The following is a 25,770-nucleotide window of genomic DNA, read 5'->3' on the forward strand; positions in this document are numbered from 1 at the left end:
TTAGTGTGCTTTCTTCTCTTCTTGCTATTGGATTTGTTTAAGCTGGATAACATGATACTTGTCCTTCTCATGTTTTGTCTTAATTTTTCTAGTCTGTTATTTAATCCTTTTCGTTATCATCAGGTTACCGGTCATATATCTTCTCTTGTACATCACTTGAAGTTAGTTTTGGATGGGTGAGTCTGCAAAATTCTGTAATTTTAAATAGATCTTTTTGGATATCATAATTCCCCTCTGCCCTCTCAATTCTTTGGACTTAATAGTGAATATTGATAGTATTACTAGGGAGATCTTTGTTTCTACATGTGATTAAGGATTTTATAGAGGATTTTGTTGAAGTTAATGTCTTAGGTATATGGGGAAGAAAAGAAATACTTGCAATAGTTAAATTTATTGATATTGATATCAAGAATATGTTGGATGTTATTACAAAAGACAATGTACTGACCCTTATTTATAGTACTAGCTGTGTCTTCATTCTAATTAAATAAGGATGCAAATTCTGATTTATAAGGAAATATTGAAACCAATACTCCAATAGTAAGAGACAATAGAAGATACTCTAATGAAGTTTATGGAAGAAGTGTGCAAGACAGAAGTTAGGGTCAGAATAAAGAAAAATATATATGGAATTCACAACATGACTAGAAAGTAAAGTCAAACAAAAGTTAAGGTCAGCATGGATCAGAGTTAGAGTCAGGAACAAAGAGAGAGAAAGCATCACAGTGAGTTGAAGTTTCTGCGATGGTTCTCTGATTTCATTCAGCATTATCAACCCAATTTACCAACATCTATTTATAGATTTTGTTCTCAGATCCAGAGGCTTCTATAATATTCTGACCTATCAAATCTATCAACTGAGTCAGTAATTTAGTTACATGGTCTTAACAATCTTAATTGACAGTCCTCACAAACAATTTTAATTAACTCTTTAACATAACCCCAACTCCTAACAAGCTTTACCTTCGAGTTCTATCACATGTGATTGATATTTAGTACTGGTTAAGAATTCCTTGCACCATCTGAGTTGCTTAATTTTCTCTTTCAATTCATGCTCATATCACCGTTTACATTCCTCTATATTACCTTATCTTTGTATGTCTTTTGTTTGTACTTCTAATTTATAGGAAAAATGATGAGCTCCGAAAGGATGCTGTTGATGCACTTTGCTGTCTGGCACATGCCCTTGGCGAGGATTTCAAAATTTTCATTCCTTCTATACACAAACTTTTACTCAAATATCGCTTGCGGGTATTTAAATTTTTCAAGTTTGTTTCCACTTTTGTCCTTAGCGTGTTAAATTAAATATTTTTTGTTAAAATTTTCTAAAAGTAATATATTATTGCAGCACAAGGAATTTGAGGAAATTGAAGGGCGTTTACAGAGACGCGAACCTCTAATCCTTGGGATCACAGCTATTCAAAGACTGAACCGACGGCCTCCTGTTGAGGTTGTTAGTGATCCTTTAGATGAAGTGGAAATTGATCCCTATGAAAATGGATCTGATGCTCACAAACTTAAAGGCCATCAGGTACTCTCTTTTGATAATTGTTAATATTTTCCCCTTTATCCAGCATACTTCTAATGGCTTTTGATTTAAAACTCAAACCCACCAAAGATAGTTTGGGTGTTAAAGGCCTTACTCCTATAGTATGGTGAACTCCAAGTGGTCTGGTGAACATTGGTTTACATCAGTAATCAGTTTGATCTGATGTTTGGGCTTGATAATTTACATTTTTCCAAATAAAAGTGACATATAATTTAGGAACATAATACAGCGCCACACAACAATCCCTTTTGCTAGATTGAGTTCTTGTTTGTTTGGGATTGTTTAAGAAAAAAAGTTCCCTTTCTTAATCAAAAGGCGCATTTAAAAATTGTAAGATAAGCAGACAAGTTTTTTAAAGATATTATAAAAAATGTTTGTGTTTTTTAATGGCTTGTTAAAAAAAAACTATATTAGAAAAGCGTTTTTTAGCACTCTGAATAGATAAATAAATTTTTTCGTTTCTCCAATGTCAATTGATAATAATAATCCTCTATATGTTGAATCAGAGTCCTTAATATTGAACCTGAGTCACTAATGGAGCTCCCGCATTTAACCATGTGGCTTTCTAAAAAGCCTTCAGATGCTCTTATTTATTTTTATTTAAATAGTTGTTTATCTCTTAATATTTGTTAATTGAATTCAAATTCAATTTCAAACTCAAATGAATTTCTGTTAATATGCATTCAACTTAAATCCCTCTATCTAACTAATTATCGCTTCTACATGCAAACTAAATTCCTATTCATTTTAATATATAAGTATATATTAAAAAGGAGATCAAGCTACATTGGTGCTACAAGCACTCTTACACCATTCTATAACTTTTTATCAGATAATTATATCTCAAAAACCCCGATGGATTGAAGTCTACATTGAAGTTTTACATTAATTCAAATCTACTAAAATAAGAAGCATTTGATTGTGAAGTTCTTGTTGTTTAAATTTACAGTATTTGACAGAGAGTTCAATATGATGAATGGTTATAATTAAACGGCTAATTCAACAAAAATACACTTAATCTAAAGTTATCAACAGTGTATGAGTACTAAAGCGTTACAACGGTGTAAATTAAATAATTATTTATTAAAAACCCGTGCATTAGTCGGGTAAAATAGCAACAAATTTACACAAAACAAATGTTCAATCCACAGCCCAAACTTTACATTTTTAAAAAAGAAAGCAGTTCATCCATTTTCTGCACTCTAATCTCTATAGCTTAAAAAGCTACAATTACCTCCGATGCAAGTAAGAAAGTTGCTCTATTGCAACTTAGGAAGGTGCTGGGCATTTAAGAAACTAAAAGGTCCCAATCTACCAAAGATTGATGATTTAACGGGTTCCGTATTGCTCTGTTAATTTTTTTGTTTTCTTTCTTTCTTGCTTATGGCTTAGAGTAGTCTAAGTTCTGAAGTTTTAATTCTTCCATTTCTTTTGTTTTCTTTCTTTCTTGCTTTCAATTTTTTTTTTGTTTCTATTGGGGGCTTGAAACCTTGCATACAGGTTAATGATGGTCGATTACGAACAGCTGGGGAGGCTTCTCAGCGAAGTACTAAGGAAGACTGGGCAGAATGGATGAGGCATTTTAGCATTCAACTTCTTAAGGAATCTCCTTCTCCAGCCTTACGAACCTGTGCTAGGCTTGCACAGTTGCAGGTTCTTTTGGCTCTTGATATCATCCACTGTGGTATTAATGTTTATGTTTTCCTGTCTGATTTTTAACTTCTTTTCTGTGTGTTTTACAGCCTTTTATTGGGCGAGAACTGTTTGCAGCTGGATTTGTCAGCTGTTGGGCGGAGTTGAATGAGCCTACCCAAAAACACTTGGTTCGAAATCTAGAGATGGCCTTTTCATCTCCACATATTCCTCCAGAAATTTTGGCAACACTTCTTAACCTGGTATAGCTTCTTATGTTGATGATTATATTGAATCTTTGAATGTGAGCTAGGACATACCTTTATATTTGCTTTATAAATATTATTGATTAGTTATTTCTTGTTAAAAAATGCCAAAGGTGAGCGTTTACTTAGTGTAACTTAAAAGCGTTTGCATAGCCAGCCATTTATAGCGATATTGTGGTAGTCTAATTGTATGTGTACAATAATTTTTTGCTTGTTTTTCACAATTTTAATAATGTATACTCACATCAATGTTTCGGTTCTTGAGGATCTTTTTCATTTATTTAATACACCCAACTGGCTGTTGTACGGAAAATAATTTTCAAGAAGTTAATATTATTTTGAAGATGCATGGAACTGGTGAAACAGACATTTTTGCTTCTATTTTAACATATGCTTTATTGTTTTTGTTATTGAATTTGCAGGCTGAGTTCATGGAACACGACGAGAAACATCTTCCTATTGATATTCGTCTTCTTGGTGCTCTTGCCGAAAAGGTACTTCTATTTTCTCTTGCCTTGTCTATGATGAACTAACTATTCCAAAAGCTAAGATATTGGGTGCAGACACATGTTTTAAATTATATTGTAACATGCCCCCTCACGCAAGAGCCCATTGGGGTAGAAGCATGGACAATGCACAAGCCATCTACCTTGTGTTAACTGGGTCAACAAAGATTGAGAGCTAGACCACTTGGTCACAGAGGCTTTAGTACCATGTCATGAACCAAGTTTCCCAAAATCTAAAGTTGTTGAGAAAAGACACATGAAATTTTGTATACTATATTTCTAGCACAACCCTTCACACAAGTGCTCATTATCCTTGAAGCGTAAACAATGCACAAACCCATTGCGCTCAAGTCCAATTATTAAAATAACGGGGACAACAAGGATCAAATTTTAGACTCCTAGCTCACTTGTGCTGAAGTTTATTTTCTTACTAGGATTAATAGGCAACCAGGATTGAATTCTAGATCACTTGATCGTAGAGACTCTGATACCATGTCATGATCCAACTGTCCCAAAAGCTTAAGCTGTTGGATGAAGACATATTAGAGGCTTTATATTATATTTTTAACACATCCCCTCATGCAAGAGTCCAGTGGGCTTAAAATGTGAACAATGAATAGTAACTCATGCCACCTACTTGTGCTGAAATTCAATATTTTTTTATTAGAATGCTGGGGCGGCAAGGATTGTACCCTAAACCACTTCGATACAATGGTTTCGATACTATATCATGAATCCCAAATGATTGAACTGTTGTATGAATGCACAATAATGGTTTTGTATTATATTTCTAACTTTGTATATGGGTGTGTGTGTGTGCACACGTGATGCATGCATACATGTCCTTGTTGAGTATATACTAATTTAATTACTTTTTATCCATAATATTTAATATTTTTAAGTGACTTTCCATTATCTCTTTCGTGCGTTTCACTTTTCTATGTCACACAGTGTCGTGCATTTGCAAAAGCCTTGCACTATAAAGAAATGGAATTTGAAGAAGCACGTTCTAAGAAGATGGAAGCTAACCCAGTGTCTGTAGTTGAAGCTCTTATTCATATAAACAACCAATTGCACCAACATGAGGTTGATTTAAAGAATGATTCCTTATTATGTTTTTTATTTGGCTGCTTCTCTCTTAGTTTTGACTTTGTTATCTCTCCATTTTCGTTGACTTTTGCAGGCTGCAGTTGGAATATTAACTTATGCCCAACAGCATCTAGATTTTCAACTTAAGGAGTCATGGTGATGTTTAGCGTTTTTTTGTCTATATTCACAGACTTTTCTTTTATATGCAAATTCTAGTTTATATCTTTGAACATATTCTTGAGAAGATTAGAGACTTATAGTAGATATATCATTTAGGTATGAAAAACTGCAGCGATGGGATGATGCCCTCAAGGCGTATACTGTAAAGGCCTCTCAAGCAACAAGTCCCAATATTCTCTTGGAAGCCACATTAGGTCTGTAATGATGACTTTACCTTCCTTTCTAACTTCATTTTGAGTTATTTAAATGTGCTTCAACAGTGAGCCAATTCTGGCATGATATGGGGCCTGATAAGCTATGGGTATGAGGATACTCCATTCTTTGAGGAATCCAGATAAATGGTCATAGGGTATAAAGGACAGTGAATTCTTAAATAAAAATTACAGTTTTGTTTCGGACTCATAAATAAAACCACACTTGGAGAAAATGATTTGGTATAAAGGAAAAAGAAAAAGTTGCTCGATGGAGTCTTAGAAACTTGGAGCCGTAGACTGTATACATGTTATGCACGCGAATTATTCAGAGTATTTTCAGTTTCAAGTTAACTAAAACAAGAGTCCTCCAATTAGTAAGTAATGCCCATTAAGTCATTGGACAAATACAAGAGAATTCCAGAGGCTTCTTTTTTTTCAGTCAATGTTGGATCCTTTTATTTTTAATATTTGAATATTCTTGCTAGTGGCTACTATCTTGCTAGTTACTTTATTCATCTTTGATGTGTGAGCCTGGATCATGTTTTGCAGGTAGGATGAGATGCCTAGCTGCATTAGCTCGATGGGAAGAGCTGAGTAACCTATGTAATGAATATTGGACTCCAGCTGAGACAAATGCTCGTCTTGACATGGCCCCAATGGTTGGCTTTCAACCCATTTGGATGCTAATCAAAGAGCCCTTATTCGAGCTTATTTAGTGCCATTTTTAGTTGATAAGCTCCAATTAGTCCGACTCTTTGTACTCTTGTCATAGTGATGGACACTTTCCTGCATGTGCTTATGGTATTGAAGTTGTTTTTTTAGGCTGCAAATGCTGCTTGGAATATGGGAGAATGGGACCAAATGGCAGAGTATGTGTCTCGGCTAGATGATGGTGATGACACAAAACTTCGAGGCACAGGGAATAATAATACTTCCAATAGCGATGGAAGTAGTAATGGCACTTTCTACAGGGCTGTTTTATTTATTCGTAGAGGAAAGGTATTTATTTGCGTGAGACATCTAGTATTCCTGGTTTGTTTTATTCAATTTTAATTAATTGTGTTTACAATCTATTGGCAGTATGATGAAGCACGTGAGTATGTTGAAAGAGCTAGAAAATGTCTGGCAACAGAGCTTGCAGCTCTGGTGAGTTAGCTTCATTAGCATTGATCAGTTTGAATTCAACTAAGTAGTTGTATTGGTTACAATGTCTTTGTCACTTGGTACATTTATCATTGGATAACAAGAAGGTTAGCTGATACTAGTGATACTGTGGCAGCACTGCGTTTCTGGGAATGGGGACTTTCCAGGATGTACCTGTATTGGTTCCATATTATTTACATTCACCGTACTCACGTGATATGATTTTGGAGTGTCTTCACTCTTAATGTCGTGTCAACTTTCGACGCATTTGATAGTAGGATTTTGAAACCAACCTTGTATTGTTTAGAGATATTGCTAAGAACCATTCTGGAGCCTTTTACTAAGAATGTGATGAGTACTTGGAGTCAGTTAGTTAGTTAAGGGTTAGCCCATAGAGTTAGTTAGTTAGTTAAGGCTTAGCCTATAAATAAGGGAGTGTGAAGAGGGTTTAGTATCTTTGGGATCATTTGGGAAAATTGGGACTTAGGAGAGAGTAGAGCCTCTCGAATGCTCTGCAACTTTGTACATTCTCTCTAATTCCTATTTGGGAATTAGGGTTCATATTCCATATTATCACAGTTTCTATATCTTTCTTGGTTGAGTTTCATCAATTGGTATCAGAGCTCCGATCTTGGAGCTGTGGTAGCCAGAAAAGAGCAGAATGGAGAAGAAGATTCCAGAGTTTGATGGAAGAGAGGCTTATGGATGGCTCATCATGGTGGAGCAACACTGTGAAGACAAGGGAGTATCCGAAGAGGAGAAATTCTCAGAGGCAGAGAAGGCTTTGACAGGTGAAGCTTTCATGTGGTGGTTTTGCTGGAGAAGACGCAATCAGAAGGCAACATGGTGGGAATTTGTGGAGGCTCTGTTGAGGAAATTCGAACCAGAATTGGAACCGTACATGCCAGAACCAGTCCAAGATTCAGAGGAGGAAGAAACAACTGATTCGGTGGAAGCTAAACCTGAGGCCAATTCAGGGTTGGCGAAATCAGAGATCATGCCACATTCGCAGGAGAATTCTGAAACGGAAGCGTCGCAGGAAGACTCGGATTTTGCAGCGGCGGCGGAGCGAACAGTGGTGGCGTCACGGTGTAAATCCGACGTCGTGGTCGGTTTCAGTGGTTGCTTGTTGACGGCGAAAGGGGAGAAGATCAACGCCGAAGGGGAAATCAAAATCAAGCGGTTACAGGAAGGTTCTTCAATGGAGAAATTGCAGATTTGCAACGTTCATGGGAGGAAGAAGGTGCAACCAATCATTTTGCCCCAAATCAGTGATTTAGGGTTCGATTGGGAGAGACGGCCGCCGCGGAAACCGCCGGATTCATGTCTTCGCACGCCGGTAACCGCCAATCGACCACCGAAAACGTTCCTTGGTTGGACGGGGGTCTCCAAACAGACCTCGGTTTCATGCTCGTCGATGGTTTCCAATCGACTGGAGACTGAATCGCCAGACCGCAGCGGTGGTGGTTCACGCTTCATTTCCGGCGATCCTTGCAGATCCGACTCCCTGGCCATGCGTCCTCCAGCCAAGCCTCCAGATTCGGTTGAGACAGCGGGGTGGAGAGGCTGTAGCTTCGAGTTCGGAGTTCGCGTGGCGAAAAGGAAGGGAAGCTCGCTCATGTGCACGCCGGAACCCGCCTTACGGCCGCCGGCGAAGCCACCGGACCTTGCAGTTACGGCGATGGAAGAAAGAAAACTGAAGTGGGGAAGATACGGGTTTGGGTATCTGCCGCTGACTCCTTGCGAGGTTCAAGCTTGGCACGTGAGGGAAGTGGGCCCGAGTGAGAAGGCTCCAGTTGAACCCCTCTCCAATCCGAATGGGCCAAGCCCAATCCATTCATTGAAAGAGTTTGAGCCTGACAGGAAGTGACAAAAAAAAAAAAATAACAACCTGGCCAAGGAATGCGAGTGGGCCTATGAATGCAACTTTGGCCCAATTTTGCATGTTTTCTGCTCTGTTTACTTTTCTATGTTTTTGTTTCAAGGAGCTTGTTTTTTACCCCACCTTGAGGACAAGGTGGATGTTTAGGGGGGAGTATTGATGAGTACTTGGAGTCAATATTAGAGTATATAGGTGATATGAAAATATTGGTTATGCTTAGTGTGTGTGTGCCAGCTGGAATGCCAGCTGGACACAGTTGTTAATTCTGTTTTGAACAGCTGTCAATTCTGTTAGAGGAACAGCTGTCAATTCTGTTAGAGGTTGTTACCATTCAGTTAGAGTTAGCTTAGCTGTTAGTTTAGCTTGTAGAGCAAGCTTCTTCAATCCTATATAAGGATTCAATCCTCATTGTATCGGTTAACAATTCATAGTGAATATTTCATATGCAAATCTTTTTCTCTTTCTCTGGTTTTCCTATTATGGTATCAGAGCCTAAGATCCATGGCTATGGATGCTTCATCTCCTTCCTTACCTTCTTCTTCTTCTTCTTCTACAAACACTCTCTCTCAAGCGTTTTCTCACAAATTGAGCATCAAGCTCGATGACTCCAATTTCTATTCATGGAAACAACAAGTGGAAGGGGTCATCAGATCACACAAGCTTCAGAAATTTGTGCAAGATCCACCTCTGATTCCTGAGAAGTTCTTGACTGATGCAGATAGGATCACAGAGAATGTGAATCCTGCATTCTCAGATTGGGAGCAACAAGATTCACTCCTCTTCACATGGCTTCTCTCTACTCTTTCACCTTCAATTCTTCCAAATGTGATTCAGTGTGTGCACTCCTGGCAGATTTGGGAAGAAATTCACTCATTCTTCAATGCAAAATCACGTGCTCAGTCAACACAGTTGAGGAATGAACTGAAGAACATCACAAAAGGTACAAAAACTGCTTCTGAGTTTCTGCAAAGAATCAAGACAATTGTGAATACTCTTGCTTCAATTGGAGAACCTGTCACCTTTCGTGATCATCTAGAAGCGATTTTCGATGGTCTCTCAGAAGAATACAGTGCTTTGATGACTGTTATCTACAATCAAACCACCTATTACACAATCTCTGAAGTGGAAGCCATGGTGATCTCTCATGAAGCGCGGTTTGACAGGATGCGGAAGAAGCAACTCGCAGAAACCACTCCTTCGGTGTTTCTGACGCAAGCGACAGCGCCGTCTGCGTTTTCTACAACACCGGCGCCGCCGCCACAAGCTTTGTGGACTCAGCTTGCTCCGGCGCCGCCGCCACCAGCGACGCAACCTCCAGCGACAGCTGTCGCTCCTTTCCAGCCAGTCGATGCTGCTGTTGACTCTGGTTATGGGAATCGCGATGATCAAAATCGCAATTCTGGAAACTATGGCAGAGGACGCGGGCGCGGAAGAGGACGCAATGTCCAGTGCACTTACTGCAACAAATGGGGCCATGATGCAGCTTCTTGTTGGTCGCGTCCCTCAGGAGTTAGTCCTCATGCTAATTCCAGTACCAATTCTGGTCAATCTGGGAATTTTGGTCAGAATTACCCTGCTCCTGGTGTCAATTTAGGGTTTCCTTCAATGCAATTTGGGGGTTTTCCCTCTATGGCCAATTTTGGGTTTTCTCCTTATGCTTCGTATAATTCAGTGTTTCCTCAGTATGGTTCAGGTGCTATTCAACCTTCTGGCATGCCTCAATGGCCTCCTTGGTGTATTCCACAAATGCCTTATCCACAAGCTGCTGGAATGCAATTTGCTCGTCCTTGGACTCCTCAGGGTCAGTTCTCAGCACCTTCTGCTCCATCACCTCAATTTCCTAGGCCACCACAGCAACAAGTCTCTACTGGAATGCTTCCTCAGGCCATGTTAGCTACTGTTCCTACACAGAATTCATCACAGATAGCTTGGTGCCCTGACTCTGGAGCCACTCACCATGTGACTAACAATCCAGGCATTTTTGTGGATCATATTCCATCACCAACACAGGATCAGCTTCTGGTGGGAAATGGTCAAGGACTGCCAATCCAGTCTATAGGTTCAGCCACTCTTCCTTCTTCTTTTAATCCTACAGCTAGTTTAATTCTTAAAAAGCTTCTTCTTGTGCCTTCTATAACTAAAAATCTTGTTAGTGTTAGTCGTTTTGCTCGTGATAATAATGTTTTCTTCACTTTTCATGCCAATCATTGTTGTGTTCGTCATCAGGACACTTATGAGCTTCTTCTCACTGGTGCTGTTGGAGATGATGGTCTATACTACTTTGATGGACCACTCACCAAAGCTAGCTCACAACCTGCTGTCAATGTTTCTTCTCTGTCCTCTTTACATTCTCAGTCTTTGTCAAGGTCTTCACAGGCTTGCTTAGCTTCCAAGTCTGCAGCAAATAAAGCAACTTCTGCTATTAGTTTGCATTCTGCTTCTGTTTCTCCTGTTGTTTCTAGTATAACTCAGTGCAATAATGATGTGCATTCTGTTCCTGTTTCATCTACTGTTTCTGGTTCAGCACATTGTAATAGTGGTAGTAGCATTTCTCTTTATGATTTGTGGCATTCAAGATTAGGTCATCCTCATCATGATGTACTTAAACATACTCTTTCTTTGTGTAATGTTTCTGTTCCAAATAATAAAAGTGTGTTTTCCTTTTGCAAGGCTTGTTGTCTGAGTAAACTTCATAGACTACCTTCTTCTCCTTCTACTGCAGTTTACAATACTCCTTTTGAACTTGTCTTTGCTGATTTGTGGGGACCAGCCTCTCTGGAATCCTCTTGTGGGTTTTTATATTTTCTAACATGTGTTGATGCATGTACTAGATATACTTGGATATTTCCCTTGAAGAGAAAATCAGACACTTGTGCTACTTTTATCAATTTTCAAGCTATGGTTGAGTTGCAGTTTGGTCACAAACTTAAGAGTGTCCAAACTGATGGGGGAGGGGAATTTAAACCCTTATCCTCTCATTTTCAGAAGTTGGGAATTATTCATAGACTTACCTGCCCACATACTCACCATCAAAATGGGAGTGTAGTGAGAAAACATAGGCATATAGTTGAAACTGGTTTAGCTTTGTTGTCTCATGCCTCAATGCCTTTGCATTTCTGGGATCATGCTTTTCTTGCTGCCACTTATCTCATAAATAGAATGTCTACAACAACTTTACAAGGTGTAAGTCCTTACTTCAAATTGTATGGTCAACATCCTGATTTTAAGAGTCTATAGGTCTTTGGGTCAGCTTGCTTTCCTTTTCTTAGACCTTATAATTCTACTAAATTGTCTTTGCATTCCAAAGAGTGTGTGTTTATAGGGTACTCAATTAATCACAAAGGATACAAGTGTTTGGATCAATCTGGTAGAATTTATATCTCTAAAGATGTTCTTTTTCATGAACATCGCTTTCCCTATCCTAGTCTTTTTCCTGATGAGACTACTTCTTCTACCTCAGCTGAGTTTTTCCCTTTATCTACTATCCCTATAGTTTCACACACTACACCACCTGCATTGGCTAGTTCTGGCTTTTCCTCACCAGGTTCAGCTGATTCACCACAACTGCAGCAGCCTCCAAGTGTTACTGTTTCAGCAGATGTTCCTTCTTCATCAGTTTCTGCAGATACTTCCCCAGCATTATCTTCTGCTCATGATCAGCCAGCTGATACTCCTGTTTCAGTGGCTGTTGCAGCTCCTCCAGTGGCTGTTAACAGTCATCCTATGCAAACTAGAGCCAAATCAGGAATTGTCAAGCCAAGGTTACAACCCACTCTGTTACTTACTCACATGGAACCAACTTCTGTCAAGCAAGCTATGAAGGATGCTAAGTGGTATAAGGCAATGCAAGAAGAGTACACAGCTCTTATGAACAATGGTACATGGACTCTTGTTCCTCTACCAACTAACAGAACAGCGGTGGGGTGTAAGTGGATTTTCAGAATCAAAGAGAATCCTGATGGCTCTATCAACAAGTACAAAGCACGGCTGGTGGCTAAAGGCTATAGTCAAGTCCAAGGGTTTGATTATTCTGAGACCTTTTCCCCAGTAGTGAAGCCTATTACAGTGAGACTTATCCTTTCACTTGCTATTTCAAGAGGCTGGCCACTACAACAGCTGGATGTCAACAATGCTTTTCTTAATGGTGTGTTGGAAGAAGAGGTGTACATGGTACAACCTCCTGGTTTTGAGCACAAGGACAAGAATCTGGTCTGCAAGTTGCAAAAGGCCCTTTATGGCCTCAAACAAGCTCCAAGAGCTTGGTTTCATAGGCTGAAAGAGGTTCTCATCAAGTTTGGTTTCCAAGCCAGCAAGTGTGATCCCTCCTTATTCACCTACTATTCCTCACAAGGCTGCATTTACATGCTTGTTTATGTGGATGATATCATCATCACTGGGGCTTCTATGACTCTCATTCAACAACTTACAACTCAACTTCATTCTATTTTTGCTCTAAAACAGCTTGGTCAACTTGACTATTTTTTGGGTGTTCAAGTCACTCATTTGACTAGTGGAAGCTTGCTGCTGAATCAAACTAAGTATATTTCAGACCTTCTCACCAAAGTCAACATGCTTGATGCTGCAGCTATTTCCACTCCTATGCAATGTGGCGTCAAACTCTCCAAACATGAAGGTTCTGTTCTAAAGGATCTTACTGAGTATAGAAGTGTAGTTGGTGCACTTCAATATGCAACCATTACTCGCCCAGAAATCTCATTTGCAGTCAACAAGGTGTGCCAATTTCTGGCACAACCTCATGAGGAGCATTGGAAAGCTGTCAAAAGGATTCTAAGATACCTAAAGGGCACTCTTACTCATGGTGTACTTCTTCAACCATGTTCCATGACCAGGCCTCTCCCTTTGATTGCCTACTGTGATGCTGATTGGGGATCTGACCCTGATGATCGCAGGTCCACATCAGGCTCATGTGTTTTTCTTGGTTCCAATCTTATTTCTTGGACAGCTAAGAAGCAGACTCTGGTTGCAAGGTCAAGCACTGAGGCAGAGTATAGGAGTCTAGCAAATACTACTGCAGAACTGTTATGGGTGCAATCTTTACTCACAGAACTGAAAATTCCCTTTACTACTCCTACAGTTTATTGTGACAACATGAGCACAGTGTTGCTGACTCACAATCCTATTTTGCACACCAGAACTAAGCATATGGAAATGGATATATTTTTTGTAAGAGAGAAGGTTCAGGACAAGAGTCTCCTTGTTCAGCATGTGCCCTCTGAACATCAAAAAGCTGACATCTTCACCAAAGCTCTCTCCCCAACAAGGTTTCTACAGCTCAAGGACAAACTGAATGTAGTTGACAAGCTTCAGCTTTTGTCACCTCCTTCAGTTTGAGGGGGTGTATTAGAGTATATAGGTGATATGAAAATATTGGTTATGCTTAGTGTGTGTGTGCCAGCTGGAATGCCAGCTGGACACAGTTGTTAATTCTGTTTTGAACAGCTGTCAATTCTGTTAGAGGAACAACTGTCAATTCTGTTAGAGGTTGTTACCATTCAGTTAGAGTTAGCTTAGCTGTTAGTTTAGCTTGTAGAGCAAGCTTCTTCAATCCTATATAAGGATTCAATCCTCATTGTATCGGTTAACAATTCATAGTGAATATTTCATATGCAAATCTTTTTCTCTTTCTCTGGTTTTCCTATTAGTCAGTTAGTTAGTTAAGGGTTAGCCCATAGAGTTAGTTAGTTAGTTAAGGCTTAGCCTATAAATAAGGGAGTGTGAAGAGGGTTTAGTATCTTTGGGATGATTTGGGAAAATTGGGACTTAGGAGAGAGTAGAGCCTCTCGAATGCTCTGCAACTTTGTACATTCTCTCTAATTCCTATTTGGGAATTAGGGTTCATATTCCATATTATCACAGTTTCTATATCTTTCTTGGTTGAGTTTCATCAGAATGTAATATTTTGTGATTGGGTTGAGTTGTCCCTTGACTCAGAGTTACATAAAACTTCTGCAATTAACTACGGTGGTGAAATCTTGTTCTGTTTATGATCATTTTTTGAATACTGGTGATAGTTGATATAGCCTTTCTACAAGACTAACTCTAAGCACTTTTTAATGCGTATATAGATATTTTTGTTTTTCCATGTGAAGTTTACATTGTGTGCATGTTACTTTTATTTTATTTGTTTTTCTGGCAATTTTTCACTTCTAGGTTTTGGAGAGCTATGAGCGTGCTTACAGCAATATGGTTCGGGTGCAACAACTATCAGAACTAGAAGAGGTTAGCCGTGATATATTGAGAAGTCCTACCTTTTCTTTGTTATCCTTTACTTAGTGTAATAGAGCCATGAATATAACTTTAGAAGATCTTTCTTTCGGCCAGGTAATTGATTACCGTACACTTCCTATTGGAGACCGAGTTGCTGAAGAGCGCCGGGCTCTTATTCGCAATATGTGGACTCAGCGTATAGAAGGAGCCAAAAGCAATGTTGAGGTAAACAGATTTTCTCAACTAAAAATATGTATGTATTCTTAACATTATCTTTTGGATTAAATTTCAGAGGAAACTAAAATGGGAGTCTTTTGAGACTTTTAATTTATTGCATACATTGTGTTTCACTTTTCTTTTGAAAACAAATAGAATTGTTGATGCTAGGGCTACAACCCTTATGGGACTAAAAGCTGCCATAGAATTGTATGTCAACCTGTGAAGAAGTACCATCGATTGGTGTGACCTTGCATAGGTCCATCCATGTTCACCATTAATCTAATAAAAATAACAATAGATTCAGAGATGGGCTTGATCAAAGACGGATGAAGCAGGCTGAGAAACAGTGTGTGCTGAGATAGAGAATGCAGTGGCCAAACATACATCAAGTGTGGGCTCCTCGGAACTTGCTGAAACAAGGGTTGGCTACTAGGATGAAACTGAAACAGGATGGGGGACTTGTATTTATGACTGTGACAGTTTATTCAAGAAATAACAGAGGCTGCTAACCATATGAATTTGTTTCTGTATGTGATGAACACTTTCTCAACCAAGTTTTAGCTTTCCAGAGATCATAAAATATAGGTTGTGATTTTAAGAGAATAAAAGTGTAAAATGCTGATTTCGTTCAAATTAATAGTGGGTTTAAGTATTGCAGCTGGAATAAACCTTTGTGCAGACTGAGGCTCAACATTATAGGAAGTGTGACTCTAAAATGTGATGCATGTTGCAGGAGATTTAGAGTGGCAGAGGGGTGCAATGCACTGCACCACTGTGATAGCTTTGCTATTTTTCATTATTTACAACTTAAAATGTCTTTTATTTTTCACATCTCGAACAATTTGAGTTTATATTGAGATGTTTCAACCCAAAGTAAACATTTGGCAAAATTAGGCTTGATAATTTCCTTTTATGACTCTTGGGTGCTATTTTGTAGGTTTGGCAGGCACTTTTGGCTGTTCGAGCCCTTGTGCTACCTCCTGTGGAAGATATTGAAACTTGGCTCAAATTTGCTTCTCTTTGCAGAAAGAGTGGACGCATTTGCCAAGCAAGATCTACTTTAGTTAAGCTTCTACAGGTTTGTGTTGTGTACCTGGTCTAAGAAGGTTGCTGTCTTGTTTTAATTTTCATTCTTCTGTATGTAATTCAAGTTGTATTCATACTATCAGTATGACCCTGAATCATCACCTGAAAATGTCCGATATCATGGCCCTCCTCAAGTAATGCTGGCGTACTTGAAATACCAGTGGTCGCTTGGAGAGGATTCAAAGCGCAGGGAAGCATTTATTAGGCTGCAGGTATACATGTCTTACTCTTACACAGTGAGCACTATTTGCTTGAATATTCATTGCCATATCATCTATTTGCTTTACTTGGCTTAGAATTTGACAATGGAACTTTCAAGTATACCCCACATTCAACCAATCACACCATCAGGCTTCACGAGTGGTTCAGTTCCAAGTGTTCCTCTCCTTGCTCGTGTTTATCTGAATCTTGGGTCCTGGCAATGGTCACTTTCTCCTGGGCTGGTTGATGAGTCTATAAAAGGTTATTAATCATCATAATTTGGACATCTAAGATCAAATGAAATTGGTTCTTCTTTTGATTTAGTTTCAACATTTGTAGATATACTTAATGCATTCACGAAGGCTACACAGTACGCAAATAAATGGGCCAAAGCTTGGCATAAATGGGCATTGTTTAATACCGCAGTGATGTCTCATTACACTTTAAGAGGCTTCCCTGATGTTGCTGCACAGTTTGTTGTTGCTGCTGTCACCGGATATTTTCATTCTATAGCATGTGCAGCAAATTCTAAAGGTGTTGATGATAGTTTACAGGTAAGCTTCACTAAAATATGAAACCATCCATTGGAAGCAATGGTGTGTGTGTGTGTATATATGTATATATCTATATATGTAGATTCAGTGGCTTCTGTTAATATTGTAACTTCCACTAACTAACTCTTAACAACTCCGCAACCAACACTAACTAAGAATCCTCTCATGTCCATCCGTTTGTGGCTTTGTGCTACACTAGCAATGAATGACTAGTAAGATTTTGGCTTAGTTATTATTTTATGTCCTGACTTGAGTGGGATGTGGTCTTAATAGAATGACCATCTCATTAGGTCTACTATTTATTAGTAGATTCAAAGGATTAGAAAAGCTCTTGTTTACATGTTTGTTTCCTAATTCCTGTTTTCAGCAATACTTTCTTATATGTAATCATCATTGTTTCCTTGTCATTTTTGCTTAAAGTCTTATTATTGAAAGAAAGAAATGTTTATTAGTATTAGAAGTTTCGAGGAAAAGGTGCGGGAGGAAAAGAAAACAATGAAGGGTTCCAAATCAGACCTAATTTTTTAAAAAATAACTGAGAGAGCTATATCTTAAAAGCACAACTTTCAAGCTTATCCAAATGCACCTTAAGATTGTGCGGAGAGTATGTCATCATTTTTTCTTTTCCTATTTATTCCCTCTTCCTTTTTCTGAGAAACATTTGCTTATTTGGATAAAAATGAACTTGCATCAGAGTGTGCGATTCTTAGAAAATTATCTTTTGCAACAGATGAAGATTCTGCATGCTCTTGTCGTAGGGATGGCAATGGGTAGGGTTTGGGTAGGGTACTATAGTACCCATCCCCATACCCGCGTTTTCAAAAATTACCCGTACCCGTACCCATACCTGCGTGGGTAGCAATTTGAATGCCCGTACCCGTACCCTCTGGGTACTTATATGCCCGTACACGTGCCCACTACCCGCAATTTAGCTAACCAAAATATAATTTTTCACTATTTTTGTTAATCGAAAACAAAAATACAACTAACTTTTTAAATAAAAAACACTAATTAAAAATACATAAGATTATCTAAAAACTTAACAAGTAAAATCATTCAACTAAGCATATTTTTTAGAAGGAATAAGCGAGAAAGATATAACTTTAAATCTATAATTTTAGATTTATAATACAGTCTTAAAATTGTAGGTTATTAACTTACTAATTTTAAAAATAAGTGGGAGTAAATTAGCAATAGTTATAAATACCTTAAATACTCAGCTATTTTTTATTATAAAAAAGAGTAAGTTTGAAAGTTATAGCTTAAGTTAATTTGTTAATAACTTAATATATTACCAAATAATAATAATAATAATAATAATAATAATAATAATAATAATAATAATAATAATAATAATAATAAATGTGTGCGGGTTGGGTACTATAGTGCCCATACCCGCACTCATAACCACCACTTTTTGCGGGCAATTACTCATACCCAACCCCATACCCATCTAGCGGGTTTTTACCCTACCCATAGTGGGTATTTTTGCGGGTACCCTATGGGTCCGAGACCCATTGCCATCCCTTTGTCCCAAGTAATCTGATTGTGTTGTATAGTAGTCCTTTTCCTTTGATTCTTATGCTTGCTGTTGTATTGGCTGCAGGATATTCTTCGGCTTCTAACATTATGGTTCAACCATGGATCTACAGCCGAAGTTCAAATGGCCCTTAAAAAAGGATTCTCCTTGGTTAATATCAATACTTGGCTTGTAGTTCTACCTCAAATAATTGCCAGGATACACTCTAATAACCATGCTGTGAGAGAGTTGATACAATCTCTTTTGGTTCGAATTGGGCAAAATCATCCGCAGGTATGTGACTGAAATTGCTGAACTTGGTGTACACATGTAAATGCTCAAACGATAAATGAAATTACCTGGAGTTAAAGAGTAAAGACCTATCCCTAATTATTAAGTCAGTCTTAAAAAACAGAACAATAACATTACAGATACAACATAAATAATTTATGGATATTTATCATTTATGTATACACTCAAAAGATAGATAAACTTACCCAAAATAAAAGATTAAAGACATATATCCCTAATTAATAAGCCACAGTCCTAAAAAACAGAACATTTGGGGGCTGGAGTAGCAGATTGCAGAACAAGGGGTGGAAAAAAGAGTTGCTAGCTGTGATAGGGGCGTGAACAGAGGATGAGCAGAAGACTGGGAAGAGGGTGCACGGCTGAGGTCAAAAAGCAGGGGACACCGGCATCCTGCAGGGGTGCTGAAAAACACTTGAAATGGTGGGATATACTGCTGGCTATTAATGGGCTCAAGCTCGTAAGGGTGGACCAGAAGAGAGGAGTCTTGCTACAAACTTGAATGATAGTCGCCAATGAATGAGGGAGGATTTTCAATTTTCTAATGCCAAATGTCAGTGAAATTATGAAAACATACATATATATATATATAAGGCTTTGTGAAGTCACCAAAATGAGGCTTTACCCTCCATGATCACTGGATGCATTTTTTACTGGTGCGATGTAAATATGCTCCACAACCTGATCATATACCAGTCTCAAGCAGTAACTTGCTGTGATAGCACTATTGGGCCGTTATAGTGCATAATTTATACTGTGTTTACTGTTTCGAGCCTATGGGATTTTACCCAACTCAGTTCTGAAGGAAAGTCACAAGTAGTAATTTGAGGTTCAAAATATTAAAAAAAGAACAGGAAATATAATTTTTGTTAGCCTTACAAGTTTGCAAGATAGGACCTGACTTTAATCGGTTGTTAAATTTGGAGTATGCAGTGGAATCGCATGATTCAATCCATTTATTGTCAACGTACTGGTTGATATAATTATATTACTGAGAAGTAAATCACTTATCATGGGGTAGCACTTGAATGACTTGATGGACACCTCTTATTTAATTTGAGTTGTGACCAACTGACCATGTTACTGACTTACTGTGAATGCTTTGATATCAATTTTGTTATTTACTTAGGGCTATTTGTGTTTTACTTTTTTACAGGCTCTCATGTATCCCTTGCTTGTGGCCTGTAAATCGATAAGCAACTTACGCAAAGCTGCAGCTCAGGAAGTTGTCGACAAAGTTAGGAAGCATAGTGGTGTTCTTGTGGATCAGGTTTGATAATAATCTGATGTTTGTTTTTGTCTGACTTCTGCCATATCATAATAAGCTGATTTTTTTCCACAGGCACAACTTGTATCGAAAGAACTGATCAGAGTTGCTATTCTTTGGCATGAACAATGGCATGAAGCGCTGGAAGAGGCTAGCCGTTTGTATTTTGGTGAACATAATATTGAAGGGATGCTAAAGGTTTTGGAGCCATTGCATGAAATGCTTGAAGAAGGCGCAAAGAAAAACAACGTTACCATAAAGGAGAGAGTATTTATTGAGGTTGTGTTCTAATCTCCATATCTTGGTTGTTTGCTTTAAACCATCATCATGAATGGTTGGCTGCCTTGGAAACTTGGGTGAAATTTGTAAGTACTTGTCATTTCAGGCCTATCGGCAGGAGTTATTAGATGCTTATGAATGCTGTATGAATTATAAGAGAACTGGGAAAGATGCTGAGCTTACTCAGGTATGAAAGTATTTGTAAAATTGTAGCAAATTACTTGTTATGAAGGTCCTGGATCATTTGGAAGCTTTAACTTTTTGTGTCAGAAGATTTTATAAATCATAGTCAAATCTTATTCATCGTAGAAAACTTCCTTACTTAAAGGGGAAACCGAAGAGAAATACTAAAAAAAAAATCCTCATTATTTTATGGAATCTATTCAGGGTTCCCAATTCCCATGCATATCTTTTAGGCGAACTCTTAGTCACTTTAAATAGCCCATTTAACTGCCAGAAGCCATGAAATGAAACCCTCCCTATCAAATATTAGACAGCTATTTTTCTAGCGGAAAAGAGAAGAGGGGTGGAGCCGTGGAGTAGAGAGAGAACTCGATTCTTCAATTTTGGACACCTTAGAACTGTTCCAAACTTAGACTTTGAAAGACTAAAATGTTTACTTAATTGTATTGTCTACACTCATTAACAAACACCAAATCATAGAAAGTACGAGCAATAAAAGTGGAAATAGATCTATGCTAATAATAGCATAATATCAAAATGATTTGCATGATCAGAAATAGGAAAATAATAACACTCTGGGAAATATAATCTATGGAACGGGCTTGTGGGCAGTGTAAGAATAAATGAAGAACTATTTCTGAAGTAGAATGAAACACTACACATACATAAGGAGAAAATCTTAGAGGGAGCTTTAGATATCCAAAATGTGAAGGTAATAAAAAGGAATCTACCAAAATTTAACGGGCTGATGTTTCTCTGTCGTCTCTAGGTTTATTAGAAACAAAAGTACCAAGAAATGTATCAACCTTGACTAGTGTAGAAATCTGGATTTCAAAAATTAAATATACGAGTCATTTGCTGTAAGTTTGAACCACTTCTATGCACTCTAATATTATTCTGGAGATCATCTTCAGAATTAGATTGGTTGTTCTCGCTTCCATTTATAACAGATAAAAAAGCTTCTAAGATATCTTCCTAGTTCGCTTAACAATATCTTCATTTTTTATGTTTGCTGGATTTTCCATATTTTATATTTCTTATAGTTTACCCCCCTTTATCTCTTTCTTGTTTTCTGTTTTACTTTTAACACTGGCAATAAAGAAAGAACTTGCTTAAATGCATGTCTAGTTGTCTCTGTGAAAGTGATAAGAACTGCAGTCTGCTTCTGCTCATTTTCCCTTCCTGGAACTAGTTGTCTAATTATTTCTTTTATCAGGCATGGGATATCTATTATCATGTGTTCAGAAAGATTGATAAGCAACTTCAGAGTCTTACTACTTTAGACTTGGAGGTAGCAGTGATGCTTAGTTATGCTTTCATTTTATTTGCTCTTGTCATTGTTACAGACATTTAGTTTTGTGCATATGTTGTAGTCTGTATCTCCTGAATTACTAGAATGTCGCAATTTGGAGCTTGCCGTTCCTGGGACATATCGTGCTGGTAAACTAGTTTTACTGATTCCCTTTTGTTGGATTATGTTTAGAACATCTGGTCTACTAAAACTTTCATATCTTTATGTCAGATGCTCCAGTGGTTACTATTGCATCGTTTGCACGCCAGCTTGTTGTCATAACATCTAAGCAACGACCTAGGAAGTTAACCATTCATGGGAGTGAGGGTGATGATTATGCCTTCTTATTGAAGGGGCATGAGGATTTACGGCAGGATGAGCGAGTAATGCAGGTATCTCCTCTCTACTCATTGTGTGTGAGCATGTATCTTTGGTATCTGCTAAAGGTCCCCCCAACTTCATTAATGTTGACTACTTAATAACCACCCTATTATTATTTCTTCTAGCTTTTCGGTCTGGTAAATACTCTACTCGAGAATTCTCGTAAAACAGCAGAGAAAGATCTGTCTATTGAACGATATGCTGTGATTCCTTTATCTCCAAATAGTGGTTTGATTGAATGGGTCCCAAATTGTGACACCCTGCATCATCTTATTCGTGAGTACAGAGATGCCAGAAAGGTCAGTCATAATTCCCTCGGTGCTTTCTTCTATTATTGCTCCCTAGAGTCCCCAGTGTTTTCACTAACTAATAATATGTGTTCAAATATAGTAATAGTTTCCTAACTTAGAAACATTATAATTTTCCATGGCTTAATTGTTTGAATATATTTACCCCTTGTTGTACAGATCACCCTGAACCAGGAACACAAATGCATGCTCAGTTTTGCACCTGATTATGATCATTTGCCACTTATAGCTAAAGTGGAGGTGTTTGAGCATGCCTTGAACAATACTGAAGGAAATGACCTGGCAAAGGTATGTGATGTATATAAATTTTACTTTGCATGTGGTATTGTATATCAAATACTTACCTTGTCGAGTTCAATGTTCCTTCCTGTCCCTAGGTGCTTTGGTTGAAAAGTCGAACATCTGAGATTTGGCTGGAAAGGAGGACAAATTATACCAGGAGTTTGGCAGTTATGAGCATGGTTCGTGCGTACTAAGCATAAGTTTAAGTTGTGATCTGATTTCTACCTTCTACATTTTATGAATACAGTACAAATTTTATAATCCACCAATCCCTACATCCAAGATGCGCCTAGAACCTGTGCTTTTCATAAATTCTTTATTAGTATGAATTTTTTACTATTATATTTTGAAAGCATTTATAATACCTTCCCCTAGCTTCCCTGTCAGTTTTATACTAGTATAACCACTATTTTAAACTTATCCCTCCCCCTCCACCCCAAATTAATGCTACAATTAAATACTCCCCTTTTATGTTGATAACCTGATGTAACCGTAATGTGGCAGTAGTATATAACACATACAATTGTCTAGAATATAAGTATATAGCACATAAATTTGTATAGAATTAAATATAAAATCAAAACTCATAATACATATGACAGAATAACATTGTGGAAGTTCGGATGAGTTATGGTAGATGTAATAAAATGATTTCATATGTCTATTTATTGTAGTGTTCCCATATATATTGGTATAAGAATTAATTATGAAGAAAGAAAATTGTAAAATACATCTATTAGTTCTGAAGCGTTCATGAATCATGAAGTGTCCAACATAAATATCTGACTATGACTACTTTGAAACATCTGTGTTTCCTTGGTGCCTAACTGCATTTATCCCTGTTAATGTCGTTGTAATATTTTTTTATAATTATAATATAAAATGCGTTAACTAATGATTGGGTTTTGCCAGGTTGGTTACCTTCTTGGTTTAGGTGATCGCCATCCAAGCAATCTTATGTTACACCGGTTTAGGTAGCTTGTGATAAAGTTAGCAAAATTGACATTAATTAAAAAATTTCAAGCATCTAATATTTGTGATTTGCTGCAGTGGGAAGATTTTACACATTGATTTTGGAGACTGTTTTGAAGCGTCAATGAACCGTGAGAAGTTCCCGGAGAAGGTGCACTCAAAAACTATTCTTGAGTGAGAGGGATTATGGATATTTGTTGTATCATATAAAAACTAGTTATTCCTAATCTAGAACGGGAGGGATTATGGATATTTTATTGCATCTTATCTTTTTAATTTTTATTCAGGTTCCGTTCCGCTTGACAAGGATGCTTGTGAAAGCCATGGAAGTTAGTGGTATCGAGGGAAACTTTCGCTCAACTTGTGAAAATGTTATGCAAGTTTTGCGAACAAATAAAGATAGTGTTATGGCCATGATGGAGGTATACAGACACATGACTTTCATCCAGCCCCCTCCCCCAAAAAAAATCTCTATTTACCAAGCTTGTGAAATTCTAAATAATGAAAGCAATTATTTGGTGATGGGACGATTCTAGATTCTACATCCTAGTTTAAGTTAACTGTTTGCTTGAGAATAAATTTTGATGAGTAATGCTATTGCTAGTCAAAGGAATGAAATCAGATAAAGTTGCCTCATCTTTAATTTTTTTTTTAATTTGTAATTGTAATCTATAAAATGGTGGCGAAAAATAGAGTGACAGCAGACTTGGAGTGAATGAAATTAAGGAATGCTTGAAGTATAATCTAATGTCATTGCTTATTTTTTAAAAGAATCACAAGGTACCAAATGTAGTCTTATGACTTTGCGATAAAAAATTCTTTAGCTTGAATGCTACTTTAGTTAAGTTCTTTTTTTGTGGGAAAGGTTTGACTTTGGTTAGTAACTAATCATCATGATGTTGCTCTTAAAAGAACAGTTCTTTTATTACCGATGCTAAAATTGGGCCACATGTGTGAGGGTTATTACTCTAAACCATGGTTTTAAGTTTTGGGAATTTGTGGATAAACACGACTGATGTGGTCGCAACTGTAGTCACAAGTTGGTTCCAGAGACCCATGAAACCTTGATATTTTGCAATTGCAGCTTTAGGATGCAGTTTAAAACTACGCTCTAAATCACCTCAGTTGTTAGTCTCAAAATATTTGAACTAGTTATTTGATTATTTGTTCTTCCTACTTTCAGGCCTTTGTACATGATCCTCTTATAAATTGGCGTCTTTTTAACTTCAATGAAGTTCCGCAAATGTCTCTGCTTACTAGCAATCTTGTAACTCCTGTTGTAAATACTGAAGAATCCGCCCCAGATAGAGAGCTTTCCCATCCTCAGCGTGGTGCCCGTGAAAGGGAACTTCTACAGGTATCTTCATGCTGTTTTATCTTGTTGCATGGTTTTGATGAATGATGCTCATTATATCTACCTGCACGTATAGGCTGTTAATCAACTTGGTGATGCTAATGAGGTTCTGAATGAGCGTGCTGTGGTTGTCATGGCACGCATGAGTAATAAGCTTACAGGACGAGATTTTTCAACTTGCTCTTCCGTATCAAACAGCTCTCCTCAGCATGCAGTGGACCATAACAGCTTAATTTCCGTGGACACTCGTGAAGTTGATCATGCTTTATCTGTTAAATTGCAAGTTCAAAAGTTAATTGGCCAAGCTACCTCACATGAAAATTTGTGCCAAAACTATGTTGGGTATGGTATCCTTAACTCCTGCATTTTTCTGCCTAAACATCAAATATACATATTAGGCAAGAGAACTTTTTATTATGACAGATGAGAGCATTCTATTTTGCCCTTATAACCATATATGAATAGTCAAGATCAAAAGTTATTTAATTTTCACACGACTTATGCCTTAACCTTGTCTTTCTTGATTAGATCTAATGGTCAAAATTTTCTCCCTCATCTTTTCATCTAGGGTTAAGGGTCATATTAGTCCCTGTGTTTGTAAAAATGTTTGATTTTGGTCCCTCAGTCAAAAAACTGCCAGTAACTGTATTATAAACCGCCAGTAACTGTAAACAAAACCGCCACTAATCGTCATTTTTTGGCTAAGGGACCAAAACCAAACACTTTTACAAACACAGGGACTAATATGACCTTTAACCCTTTCATCTAATACGTCCAATATATATACAAAAAATCTTTGATTGTTGTGAAAATTTCACAATATCTGCTGTCCTTTTTCGACTCTGTAATGGGTTCATAATGAGAAAATTAAGATAATGGGTTTGCTTCAATTTGAT

At 37.7% G+C, this 25,770-nt stretch overlaps 1 protein-coding gene across 3 annotated transcripts in view; it reads left to right on the forward strand.

The window, feature by feature from the left end:
- LOC130741431 (serine/threonine-protein kinase TOR) overlaps nucleotides 1-25,770 on the forward strand; it is a 37,467-nt gene that overhangs the window by 11,222 nt on the left and 475 nt on the right. For all 3 annotated transcript variants that reach the window (XM_057594335.1, XM_057594336.1, XM_057594337.1), the window contains 33 exons: nucleotides 124-176; nucleotides 1,128-1,251; nucleotides 1,349-1,531; nucleotides 3,050-3,202; nucleotides 3,292-3,444; nucleotides 3,870-3,941; nucleotides 4,905-5,039; nucleotides 5,137-5,198; nucleotides 5,319-5,416; nucleotides 5,966-6,075; nucleotides 6,239-6,415; nucleotides 6,497-6,562; nucleotides 14,613-14,681; nucleotides 14,784-14,894; nucleotides 15,826-15,966; nucleotides 16,058-16,186; nucleotides 16,271-16,436; nucleotides 16,515-16,729; nucleotides 18,336-18,542; nucleotides 19,714-19,827; nucleotides 19,900-20,103; nucleotides 20,210-20,290; nucleotides 21,503-21,577; nucleotides 21,660-21,726; nucleotides 21,809-21,969; nucleotides 22,084-22,257; nucleotides 22,426-22,554; nucleotides 22,644-22,727; nucleotides 23,461-23,522; nucleotides 23,599-23,671; nucleotides 23,808-23,942; nucleotides 24,704-24,877; nucleotides 24,951-25,216. In XM_057594335.1, the coding sequence (XP_057450318.1) occupies nucleotides 124-176; nucleotides 1,128-1,251; nucleotides 1,349-1,531; nucleotides 3,050-3,202; nucleotides 3,292-3,444; nucleotides 3,870-3,941; nucleotides 4,905-5,039; nucleotides 5,137-5,198; nucleotides 5,319-5,416; nucleotides 5,966-6,075; nucleotides 6,239-6,415; nucleotides 6,497-6,562; nucleotides 14,613-14,681; nucleotides 14,784-14,894; nucleotides 15,826-15,966; nucleotides 16,058-16,186; nucleotides 16,271-16,436; nucleotides 16,515-16,729; nucleotides 18,336-18,542; nucleotides 19,714-19,827; nucleotides 19,900-20,103; nucleotides 20,210-20,290; nucleotides 21,503-21,577; nucleotides 21,660-21,726; nucleotides 21,809-21,969; nucleotides 22,084-22,257; nucleotides 22,426-22,554; nucleotides 22,644-22,727; nucleotides 23,461-23,522; nucleotides 23,599-23,671; nucleotides 23,808-23,942; nucleotides 24,704-24,877; nucleotides 24,951-25,216 (4,223 nt within the window). The remainder of the gene's footprint in view (nucleotides 1-123; nucleotides 177-1,127; nucleotides 1,252-1,348; nucleotides 1,532-3,049; nucleotides 3,203-3,291; nucleotides 3,445-3,869; nucleotides 3,942-4,904; nucleotides 5,040-5,136; nucleotides 5,199-5,318; nucleotides 5,417-5,965; nucleotides 6,076-6,238; nucleotides 6,416-6,496; nucleotides 6,563-14,612; nucleotides 14,682-14,783; nucleotides 14,895-15,825; nucleotides 15,967-16,057; nucleotides 16,187-16,270; nucleotides 16,437-16,514; nucleotides 16,730-18,335; nucleotides 18,543-19,713; nucleotides 19,828-19,899; nucleotides 20,104-20,209; nucleotides 20,291-21,502; nucleotides 21,578-21,659; nucleotides 21,727-21,808; nucleotides 21,970-22,083; nucleotides 22,258-22,425; nucleotides 22,555-22,643; nucleotides 22,728-23,460; nucleotides 23,523-23,598; nucleotides 23,672-23,807; nucleotides 23,943-24,703; nucleotides 24,878-24,950; nucleotides 25,217-25,770) is intronic.

Source organism: Lotus japonicus, chromosome 2, assembly GCF_012489685.1.
Source record: "Lotus japonicus ecotype B-129 chromosome 2, LjGifu_v1.2".
Classification (NCBI taxonomy): domain Eukaryota; kingdom Viridiplantae; phylum Streptophyta; class Magnoliopsida; order Fabales; family Fabaceae; genus Lotus; species Lotus japonicus.